This window comes from Dipodomys merriami, unplaced genomic scaffold (assembly GCF_024711535.1).
Source record: "Dipodomys merriami isolate MVZ:Mamm:240054 unplaced genomic scaffold, mDipMer1.0.p SCAF_200, whole genome shotgun sequence".
NCBI lineage: Eukaryota > Metazoa > Chordata > Mammalia > Rodentia > Heteromyidae > Dipodomys > Dipodomys merriami.
Window position 1 is genome coordinate 1,110,844 of NW_027203383.1, and position 12,077 is coordinate 1,122,920.

Here is a 12,077-nt window from a genome sequence, read left to right on the forward strand (position 1 = left end):
GCTGCACAGCAGGTCTCTGTTCCACGAGACCCCCACAGTGGTCACAGTCCACCCCCAGGGCGTTCACGCTGGTGTGAGCTTAGGTTGTGTTGATGGTCAGTAGGGAAGCCAGCTCCACGCTCTATGGTGTGAGGCTCATGGTGTGAGCCTGGGATTGGAGCGGAAGCCTCAGACACTGGGGCTCTGCTGGGCCTGGGTCTACCACCACTGTGTCCCCTTCCCAGTGGGCATGGTGGCAGCCATGCTGCAGGTGACACAGGGGAGGGACCAGGAGATGGAACAATGGTAGTAATGGCTGCCTTCTCCATTGGGCAGCAGGAGGAGGTAGGCGAAGCATGCACCAGCGCATGCACCAGCGCATGCACCAGCGGGGTCCAATCTAGCTCACCCAGGCTTGCGGTGGTGTGAACATGGTTTGTCCTCACTCCTGCCTCCGTGTGGTGGCGTTGGTAGGTTGGGGACCTCTGAGGGGTACTAAGATCATAGGGGCTCCATGCTCAGGAGGAGTTGATGTGGTTTCTGCAAGAGGAAGCTTTCTCAGCTCTCTTGTGCTTCACACTGCCATCTGTTTGCGTTCTACTTGTCCTTCTTACACGAGGTCCTCCACAGAGCCCGAGAAGCTATCAGGGCCCTGCTCTTGGGCTTCCAGAACCGTAAGCTACAATGAGCCTCTTGTTCTATAAATTACCTAGACTCAGGTACTCTGTGGCCAAAAAATGGACTGATAGAGCCGTTCCTGTCTTCCTACAATATTTAGACTAACATGAGAATCAAATGTCATCATCTCAAAGAATGAAAGACTTGACACGGTCAGTTATAACCTCCTTTAAAAAAACAGCCATAGTGTGACCTGAGTGGCCACTCACAGGACCCTGACGGACACTTGTTAGCGAGCCCCCTTCTGCCCCACTATTTGCCTCTACACTTCCAGGGCCAGCTCGTCAGCTGGTCTTGGGTCCTCACACTATGGAGTCTGTGGATGCTGCCATTGCCTGCTCATGGTTATCTCTAAGCAGAGAAGCCCCAGCAAATCCTAGACAGGCAGGTAACCTAACAAAATGCCACAGGCTAGGTGGCTTGAATAACAGGAAAATTGATTGATTGATTGATTGATGGCTGGAAGACCCACGTCAGAAGTTAGCAGGGTCAGCCTGTGGCTTTCTCACTGGCTTATAAAGGACCGATGTACTCACATGACCTTTCGTCTAAGTCCCCACTTAGAGAGAGGAGAAGAAAGGGGGAAAGGAAAGCGAGGGGAAAGGAAAGAAGGAGAGAAGGGAAAAGAAAAGAGAGGGGAGGAGGTACAGCGCCCATTACTGGAAGCCACACCTTCTAGGGGCCAGGACCTCTAACCTTTCGGCACCCATGTTTGCAGCAGCAAGAAGGACAACTTCTACAGGAAGATGACCTGCTACGTCCAAGCCTGCTTCCTCTCCTTGTGCAGTCTACCTGTTGGAGACATTGCATCAACTCCTTCCACGTCAAGGAGAACAGTGCTCCAACCCCATCAGTTGTTGTCTCTAAGCTGGTGGCATAGCTGAGCCTTTAAAGGGCTATCCCATCACTCAGGGAAGCACTAAGGTAGCCCAAGAAATAGGCTGTGTCCTCCTGTCCATCTGATGTTGACAGACGCCTTGGCAGTGGATGTTCTCATGTGTGCCTGGACTGTCACCCTTTGTGTTCATTCCCATGGGTCCCTCAATGACTATTTACCTGACCTTCAGGTCCCTGGGTTTTGATTTTTTTCTTCCCTATTATTTTCTTCCCTATGTACCACCCTGCATAGGAGGTGGTACATGCCTGGCACCTCAGGCCACCAGTTCTGCCCTTGAATGGGGATGTAATGCAACAACTAGCACCAGGACACTATCAGTCAAATGCAAATGAAGCTCTGGTCCTTTTCCTCCTCTGTCAGGAACTCCTAATTGAGATCAAAGTTGAAAGTCAGGAAGAGCTTCCAAAGACACACATGCATGTATGCATGCTCACATGCACAAGACTCTGGACCAGTTGCTTAGCAGCTTACCTACTGCCCAAGACTAAACTTCCAGATGCTTCAATCACTTGCTGGATGACAGTTGTCCCTAACCATCCTCAGTGGCACTGTATGGGTCCTTCAAGGAAGCTCAGCCACGTCTTCCATCAATGGGCTCTGGACTTAGACCAAATTTAGATGACTTTCCACTACTGTAGTTGCTGTCATCTTGGTCCTAAAAAAATATTTATCTATACAAATCAAGCCATGCTCTGTCAACTTTCCATCAGTCTTTTCTGTAGTCACAGGATCTGTTAGCCACTGATGTGGCTTCCTGTAGCTTAAGACACCTCATTGCCAACCCATCTGCTGCCCATTAAGGTCATTCTGCCCAACTTGTCTCTCGTGACAGTATGCCTCTTGGCCTGTGCCATTGCATTGATTCCCATTGACATGAGGGAGTCTAGTCTCTCACCATACCATGACCCACCAAACTCAGTCTGCAGAAGACAGCCATGGCTAGGCTTCTCCAGGATGCAGATATCCTTTTACTTGTATTCAGGGAATGGACTGTTCCTTGGGTCATCTTGGGGGATAAAGTCTACGGAATAAAAATCAGAGGCATTGTCATAGCTAAAGATTGAAGTCCTGGATAAGAAAAATTCTCCGACTGGCTTAAGCTGGAAAGGCATTTGAACAAACACACAATAGAAAACACACAAAACACCATTTGTCCTCAGCTGGCCAATAGGGGCCCAGTTGTGTACTTTAGTCCCTTTGTACAAATCATGAATCTCCTAGGAAGTCCCACTGTCCATCCTTTGCTTGCCATTCCTGCTCTCTAATGCTGAAGTTCACTCTTTTGGCATCAAATGCTGTGGGCCCTAGTAGGTGCCCTAGTATGGAATGAATGAATGGAGGCAGGAACAGTATCTCCGTATCTTAGTACAAGGGGTTACTAAAGCGCCTGACATTTTCCTCAGCCTCAGGTCACTTTGTCCTGAAGCCTCTACCTCCTGTCCCTCCTGGCAGTCTCCAGGTGCGGGCCCTTTTCTCACACAAGTGGAAAGCACAGAACACACAATGGCTGACTTTAGCACATCTTATCCAGCCCCAGACTTGTGTGTGTGTGTGTGTGTGTGTGTGTGTGTGTGTGTGCAGGCAAGCACATGTGTGTGCATGTACATGTGTGTACTGGCACTGGGGTTTGAATTCATAGCCTGGACACTGTCCCCTTGGCCTTTTCACTCAAGACTGACAGTCTACCACTTTAGCCATAGCTCTACTTCCATCCAACTATTTGCTGGGTAATTGGAGATAAGAATATCATGGACTTTTCTGCTCAGACTGGCTTTGAACCTCTCCCCTCAGATCTCAGTCTCCTGAGTAGCTAGGATTATAGGGGTGAACCAGGACACTCAGCCCCAGGTTCTTGGGGGAAAGGAGACAGGCCTTATTTACACATATATGTATATATATATAAATGTATATATATACACACACACATATAATACATATATATATTTAACACGGGGTGTCAGGGAGGTGCCCATGGAGATGGAGAAAGGGCACTAGTAACTTTATGAATGAACTCTTGGTGTCTGACTCTCTTCCCAGCATCCTCAGCCCTTGACTATCTTGCTCAACCTAAAATGGCCTTGACTGGAAGCGACCCCTCTCCCACGCAGTTTCCAAAGCGCTTGCAATGCGCACACACCAGGTGAGCCCTCCGGCTGTCTGCCAGGTAGGAGCAGCTTGCTTATTGGGACGAGACGTCGGTCGTACCCCAGCTCCTTTCCTACCAACCGACTTGTTGATAACCACAGAGGCCAAGCAATGATGGAGAAATTCTCCTGGGGGCCGTCCCAACTCCTTCGCAGATGCAGCGGAGTGCTGATCCCGCTGCCAAGCAGACACTGCAAGGGGGAAATCAAGGCACGCGGCCTGGGGGTGTGGGGGCGGCCTGCACCGTTCCAGCTGGCACTGGGCAGAGCCTGCGGGGGACGGGGGGCGGGGGAGAGGGGGAGTCCGCAGAGATCCAGCGCCAAAGCCGGTCTCCGGGCAGCCTCGGGAGACGCTGGGGGAAGGGCAAGCCAGATTCCCAGTAACCGGGAGTCCTCGGCCTCCAGGGTGAATAAATAAATGATTAAGCGCCCGATACACAATAGCCTCGCTAGATGGAGACGAGGAATCACTGCAGCGGCGCTGGCGGCGGCGGCGGCGGGGAGCGCGGGCGGGAGCGCAGCCCGGGGCGGGAGGCGGGCGAGGCTCTGGCTCGGCTCACGTCTGTTTTCCTTTTTCGTGCATTATTTATTTCGCTTCCACCCGCGTCTCGGCTGCCTGAGCGGGCGCCCGGGGCCGGCGCGTCGGGCCGCTGTCCCCCGCGGGCCGGCGGAAGGCGCACGGCGATCTCGGGTCCCCCCGCGTCCCCCGCAGCCGCACGGCGCCACCGGGAAGGGCGGGGATCTGGGTGGTGCTGGGGGGGGCGGGTGGGAGGGGGGGCGTTCCGCCATCCGCCCGGGGAGGGCAGGCGCGGCTGGCTCGGCGTGGCTTGGCGGAGACTTTGCCCGCCCTCGGCCTGGGCTGCCCGCCCCGGCCCGGCCCCGAGTTCCGCCCCTCCCGCCCTGGCCCCGCGCGCGCCCAGGCGCAGCCGGAGCCACCGCGCCCCGCGCCCCGTGGCGAGCGCGCCGCGCCCGGGTCCCCGGCGCAGCCGCCCTGGAGGCCCAAGCGGCGCGCAAACTTTTGCTCCAGTGCCCAGCGCTGCTCCTCGGCATGTGAAGCCCCCAGGCGCCCGCGCAGCCGCCAGGGTGAGGACCGAGGCCCCGCCTAGAGGGCGGGGGGACTGGGGAGGCGGCTGGCTTTAAATGGGGGCCGTCCGGTGGCTGGCCAGCAGAGCCGCTGCGGTGGGGGCAGCGCTGACCTCCCCTCCCCGCGGCGAGCGTCGCTTGGAGCTGCCTCCAGGCAAGGTTGCGGGGAGCCTCGGAGGGGTGCGGGCGGAGATGGGAACCCTTGCCCCCGGGCGGGCGATTGGGGCCTGGCGGGGGACGGGGGGAGAGGAGAGGGGTGCGCACGGAGGCACCGGTGTCGTGAGGGGTGCGCAGTGAGGCCAGAGGGACCGCTCGGAGCGCACGCAGTGAGCGGTCTCGTGGTGTGAGCGTGCAGGGCCCCGAGTGTGCGGGCAGGAGTAGGTGAGTGTGAGTGGGGGCCCGTGGGTGCGCACGGCCGTTGCCGTGGGTGTGCGCGCCGCGAGCGGTTCCCGCCGGCTTTCGAGTGAGTTGCGTATGGCCTTCCGGGAACTGCACCGGGCTCTCTAAGTGTGCCGGGCTGTTTCCGGAGGTGTGCATGGGCTCGAAGTGTGCACGCAGTCCTCTGGGGGTGTGCGCCGGGAGTGATCATGACTTCTGGAATGCACGGAGCCTCAGCAAGGGTGTGCCAGCTCCGGGGACGGTTGCGGGTTTGCCTTAAGGTGTCCAGCGAACCCGCTGGCTCCGGACCGGGACGCGTGCCGGTGCGGTGCGCGGGCCGCAGTGGTGCCCGCGCCTGGCCGCCTGACCTGAGCTTGCTTCCCTGACAGTTCGCCCCACCCGTGGGCGCCGCCGGGCGAGATGCTCCTCCGGGACCTGGTGCTGCGTCGCGGCAGCTGCTGGCCCTCCTTGCTGCTGCGCTGCGCCCTCCACCCGCTCTGGGGCTTCATGCAGGTGAGCCTAGAGCAGGCTGCGGAGGGCTGGAAGCCTGGGCAGGGGAGGGGGGAGAAGGTCACGTTAGACTCTGGCCGCCGACAGCCACCCCCACTAATTGGTCCAAGGGAGAGTTTAGGAAAAGAAAAACTAGTATGGTCCGGAAATACACTGGTTCAGAAAAAGGTGAGAAACTTGGAAGGAGGCTTCATTTGTGGCCTAAGAGCCTGCAGGCCAGGACCTTGGCATAGAAAGGAGGTTAGACATTATTATTATTAATAATTATAATAATTAGTATTACTCTACCAGTACTAGGGCTTGAACTCAGGGCCAGTGCACTCTCTCTCTCTCTCTCTCTCTCTCTCTCTCTCTCTCTCTCTCTCTCTCTCTCGCTTTCTCTCTTAGCTTTTCACTCTACGCTGGTGCTCTACCACTTGAGCTACAGCTCCACTTTTAGCAGTTCTGTTTTGGGTAGTTAATTGGAGATAAAAGTCTCATGGACGGGCTGGGAAGGTGGCTCAGTGGTAGAGCGCTTGCCTTGCATGCCTGAGGCCCTGGGTTCGATTCCTCAGCACCACATAAGCAAAAAGAAAAAAGCCAGAAGTGGCGCTGTGGCTCAAGTGGTAGAGCGCTAGCTTTGAACTGAAGAACTGAGGGACAGCGCTCAGGCCCAGAGTTCAGGCCCCACCACCGGACTCCCCTTCCCCCCCAAAAAAAAGTCTCATGGACTTCTCTGCCCAGGCTAGCTTCAAACCACGATCCTCCAATCTCTTGAGTAGCTAGAATTACAGACATGAGCCACTGGCACCCAGCTTGACATTACCTTTTGATGCTAACATTTACGAAAACAAAATTAAAAAAGAAAGAAAGAAAATGTGCTTTATTTCCTAACCAGAACACTCATTGAAACTTTCTGTTAGCTTCTCCAAAGTGCTTTCCATGCAGGAGTTGGTTTCCTGTGGCTCCAATTGCTGGGGAAGCTCTGATGGGTTGTAAAGACCCACCCATCTATCAGGAATGAGGTGGAAGCCCTCATTCTCCTCCCCCAGCTTCCTGGCAGAGACCAGGCAGCAGCCTCCTGCTAGCGTTCCTTGGTCAGAGAGAGAGAATTAGCTAGATGCTGTGGTCCCTGGTATTGTCCCAAAGGTACCCGGTCAATGGTACAGTGGAGAGCTCTGGATTTTAAGCACCAGCTCATATTTGATCTTTCTGAGCCTTGATTTCTCCTCCTATCTGGGCAACTGTAGGTGATTTTGGTGGTTGGATTCTTTAGTTTGTTTGGGTTTGTGCCAGTATTGGGGCTTGAATTGAGTACCTGGCACTCTTGCTTAGCTTTTTCTCTCAATGCTGGTACTCTACCACTTGAGCCACAGCTCCACTTCTGGCATTTTTGATGTTTAACTGGAGACAGGAGTTTCTTGGATTTATCTGCCTGGGAGATGGCTTCAAACCTGTGATCTCAGCTCTCAGCCTCCTGAGTAGCTAGGATTACAGGCATGAGTCACCGGCATCTGACATTAATGTAGGTATTTGGTGAGCTAAGGATTACTTAGTGCCTGCACTAAAGTAAATACTGTTGCTAAGATTCCTCTCTGCAAACGGGCCTTCCAGGTCTGTTGACCACAGTATGGTCTGGCATTTCGGAAGTGGTTGGAGGCTTTCTGTGTGGGGTTTTGAAGGACACACTCAGTAGTAGTTGCAGTTTCATCTTCTCCTGGTGGCACTTGGGGGGTTAGAAACTCTTTGGATGGTTGGCCTGAGTTGGGGTGACAGATCAAAGAAGGGATGGGGTAACATTGCTATGGTCCATGAGCTGCCCCAGTGGCAGGACTCCACTGGCATAGACAAGGTCAGTCCTATTGGGATGGTAGCCTTGGCACCCCCCTGCCCCGCACTACACACACACAGAGAACTGGGTGCTCTGAGCTAATGCGCACCCCAACCCCCTGCTCAGGCCCCATCTTCTGCTCTCTTCTGTAGCTTACCTCTGTTGCACAATTGTTTTCCTCTCAGAATTGACAGCTTTGTTTAATGTGTGAAAGAGCGGTTATTAGACTCAGCTGTGTGCGCTCAGGATGGAGGATTTTGTCACTGCTAAACACTTGGGTGGTTTGGGACTGGTTTCTCTTGTTCAAACTTTTAGCTGAACCTCAGATGTGAGATTTACTTTGCCTTTGAATCCGATGTGTTTATACTTCTCGCTCTTCCGGAAGACTTTACAGCTAGGATGGAGAGGCAGCTGGTGAGGCCTGTCAGTCTTGAGCCACGTGTCCTACCCCAGCCCCAAATCCTCCTTTCTTCAAAGCAGCTCAGTTTTATTAGAGTCCTTCAGCCAGGCAATACTTGCACAAGCAAGTGGTGTGTGTGTGCGCGCATGTGGGAGTGTGTATGTGTGTTTTAAATCATCTGACTCAATACAAATCAATTTTCATGAAAATCAATTAGTAAAGAATCCTCCAAATAAATAGAATGGACAAACTCTTGGCTTGAGGTCTGGAGAAATTAATTTACAAATGATAAGGACAGAGAAACCAAGAGAAAAGGAGTTTTGGAATGAATGGATCTGGTTTTTAAGCAGAAGAGCTGAGTCCAGGGAAACGTAGGAGAGCAGAGAAAAACATGGAGACGCAGGAGGCTATGTGGCTCTCTTTAAGTGGAGAAAATAAATCTGTCACGTCATAGGAATTTCTCAACTAGAGAATGAGCTTAGAGTTGTCTGGGCTTCCAGAAGCATTTCTTTCCCTAGAAGACTCCCCCAGGGGGGGGAACATTGGGGAGATGGGACAGACACCAAGTCTTATGATTAACTGAGTGGTTGATGAAGCCAAAGACCCTGGGTTCCCAACGCACCAGGCTCCTCCCTTGAAGCCAGTGGTAGCCTCTGGCTGCTGCTAGGTGATAAGAAAGTTAAATCATTAAAGTCAGATGACTTTTAAATTGCTTGAGGGCTGATGGGGGGCATTCCTTAGCCTCTCCCCTTTCTACTTTCATGAGTCTACAGTTGAGATTTTGCACTTTTGTGATTTAGGGTTCTTTTAAGTTCACTTCAGTCGATTCTTTTTTCTTCTTGCAAGCGAAGAAGATGACAGGCTGGCGAATTTATTAGGTGTGACAGGAGTGTGTCTCATCAAGTTACTGTGGTGCTGGCCTCTCTCCATAAAGGATGCCAGAAGCCATCGTCTTTGTGGTTGCTTGTCCAAAGCAAGTGCCAGGAGACAAGCTCAGATCTGGCCTGATGGGCTTCTGTGTGATGCCACAGGAGCTATCCCCGATCCAATGCCATAGGTCGCCATAGCTGGGATCAGTCAGCAGCATTTATTGGGCATCTCCTGTATACCAGGCTCTGTGTTAAGGACACGTGGCTCAGTGGTCCCTGCCCTCTTGGTAGGATGGCACTGGGAGGTGATTGGACCAGGAATTGCAGGCAAGGGATCAGGGGAGCAAATAGCTTCCATGTTCGCCTGTTGAAGATGTGGTATTGCAGCAGACATGAAGGCAGATCAGGATGCAAAGAGGTGCAATAAGAGACAGCACTAGATCCAATTGGCTTTTTAGACACAGCCCAGCTCCAGCACAGAGGATGAACTGGGGGAGGGGTTGTGGTAAGGTGCAAGTAGGATTGATTACAAGACTTGCAGTTAAACTGAAATTTCAGATAAGCCATGGGCTGGTTTGTTTGTTTTTCCTCCCAAAGTACTAGGGCTAGAGCTCAGAGCCTGGCTACTGATCGTTAGCTATTTTACTCAAGGCTGGTGCTCTACCACTTGAGCCCACTCCCAGCTTTTATTTTTCTTGTCAGTTGTGGATCTTGAACTCAGGGACTGGGTGCTGTCCCTAAGCTTTTTCACTCAAGCCTAGCACTTTACCAGTTTGAGCCACAGCTCCACCTCTGGTTTTCTGGTGGTTCCTTAGAGATAAGAGTCTCACAGACTTCCTTACCTGGTCTGGCTTTGAACCTCAATTCTCAGATATCAGTCTCCTGAGGAGCTAGGATTACAGGTGTGAGCCACCAGCACCTGGCTCACTTTTTTGTTGATTAATTAGAGATAGTCTCTTGGACTTTCCTGCCCAAGCTGGCTTCAAACTGCAGTCCTCAGCTCTGTCTCCTGAAGAGCTAGGATTATACAGGTGTGAGCTACCGTGTCTGACACAGGGTCTTTTTAAAAAGAAGTATATATCAGGACATCCTGTCTTTTATCTGGAAACCTAGACAAGAGGCAAGTTCCACCCAATGAGAGCTGATGAGGGCCTGGTGTGGGCAGTAACAGGAGATCAAGAGAAGTGGGTGGATTCAGAACCTGTTTGACCTGAAGGCTACACTGATAATCCAAAACTGAGGTGGTGCATGGGGCAGGGGGATCGATGCCATGAAGCAATGTGTTCCCCAGACCACAAAACCCGGTGTCTGGCTGTAGGACCTCCCTATGTCTTAGCCCACTCTGTAGACACAGAGTTGGCAGGATTCTGGTTCCTGGTAGAACTGTGGGAGGGTAGTAAAGCAGGTGAGGGTGATTAGAAGAATGGTCCCAGCAGGTAATCTTAGCAGCTTCCATTCTGGCAGGGAAGGGAGGGGGTCACAGGTTGAAGGCCTAACTGGGCCTCGATCTTTCTAAAGTTCAGCCACGAGCAAGTGGCTCTTTTCGCTTTTAGGACATCTTGTTTTTAATTCCTTTTGCTTGTAAGACTTCCCAAGTTAGAAACCCATGAAGCCAGATGCCCAGATAAGCTTTTCCAACCACCCAAGTCTTCCTCTAAATCTACTACCACAAGCCAGCAGAACCCCACAGTGGGCAGGGGTGGGTAATGGAACTGATCCTGAGTTTCTACCCTAGTGGGCAGATCCCCACACACCTCTTTGTTGAGTATCCATTGAGCAATGGGTTCTGGGCACATTCCTTAGACTGGCTGAGCCTTCCTCCCACCGGTTGTGTGGCTGCTAATCTTCCCCTTTCCCTCATGTTCATGGAAAGATGTGCTCATGATTGACACCCAGCAGGGCTCTGCATGTCACCCTTTAGGAGAAAGAAACAGACTCACCTACCATTGCATACATGCTTAGTGTGGAGAGACACAGTCTAGACAGCAGGAGAATTTCCAAAAAGAAAATGGTTGCGGTAAAAAAGCAGTGGTAGGCTGGGGTCCACATTGGGGGCTGTGAAGTTCAAGACAGCTTTAGTCCCAAGTGGTTATGACAGAGAGGACTTCAAAGGATGAATAGAGGCTGGCTGGTAGAAAAGGGGTGAGTTGTAGACTGTGCTGCAATCAAACTCCAAGAGGGGCCCCTTGAGTTGGACCGGACCCAGCCCTCAGACAGAGGGACGGCCAGCCTAGATTTGTTTTGTTCTGTAAGGACAGGTGGTTAGACAGTTCTTCCTGCTTCCATCTCAGTGGGGCCTCCATACACCAAAGACCGGAAGCCATTGGTGTTTAAGAATGCAGTGTATTCCCTCACATCCTTCTCCCTCAGCCCTAAAACTCAGCCCCAATCTTCCTTCCTGTCATTTCATCCTATTAAACACCCTTATACATCTGTGTCCTTCTGCTCCCAGAAATGGTTACACAAACACTTAAGAGTTCAAGTTTGAACTATTGCATAGAGGGTCCCTTGGAGCCTGGGAAAGCCCTTGCTTTGGCCGTGGCATAGCTCAAAGCTCAAACACGGGGTAGCTGGGGTGGGAAGCAGCTGAGAGGCCAGCCCTTGGAAGCATGCAGCTCTCCAGTGACCTCAGGGTCTTGGAAGGTGGGGGGGCAGGCCTGACAGTGGGAACTCAACCCCCCTCAGGGGTAAGGAGCTAATCATCTTGGTACCATAATTGAGCAAAAAGGCTCGCTGTTGGAGGATGTGCTCTTTCCAGTGGGAGGCAAGGCAGAAAGGCAATCAATGGTCCTTTAAAAACACTAAAAGGTGCCAGGTGGGAGGTTGCTGGCCTCTTAGATATGCGGGTGAGGCTGTAAATCAGTCTACCTACCATTGCCACCCAGGTGGCTCATCTCCCCCAAGTACAGTAGGCGTACCCAGTCTACCCAGTCTCTCTGCCTGCAAGGGACAGGCTGAGGATATCAGCATGTAGGGACATTGGGTTCTGTCACTCATTCTGGTGACTAGCCAGGCCCATCACTGAAGGGCCATCAGCTCTCCTCTCCTGGCCTTTGAGTCAGCTTATTCCCTGCAACCTGCAACCAGCACAAAACCCTGGACTCTTGACTTTATGGCCCTCTGTGTATAGTGGTAGTCCATCACAAAGGAGAGAGGCATCCATGGGCTCTGCCTCCATTTAACCTGGAAGCCACAGTGGTACCCCCAGCCTTTGTGAAAGTCTAAGTCAGGTAGGGGAATTTGTCCAAGCTGCCTGGGTGGGGATGGAGGTTCCAGGGTTGGGAACTCCTAACTGATGCCTTGTGCTGCGAGTCACTGGGCCAAGATG

At 52.7% G+C, this 12,077-nt stretch overlaps 1 protein-coding gene across 1 annotated transcript in view; it reads left to right on the forward strand.

Annotated features, from left to right (window-relative positions):
- Window positions 1–5,580: 5,580 nt before the first annotated feature.
- LOC138833115 (proline-rich membrane anchor 1) overlaps window positions 5,581–12,077 on the forward strand; it is a 45,091-nt gene continuing 38,594 nt past the window's right edge. Inside the window, exon 1 of the mRNA XM_070031458.1 lies at window positions 5,581–5,673. Coding sequence (XP_069887559.1) covers window positions 5,581–5,673 — 93 coding nt within the window. The remainder of the gene's footprint in view (window positions 5,674–12,077) is intronic.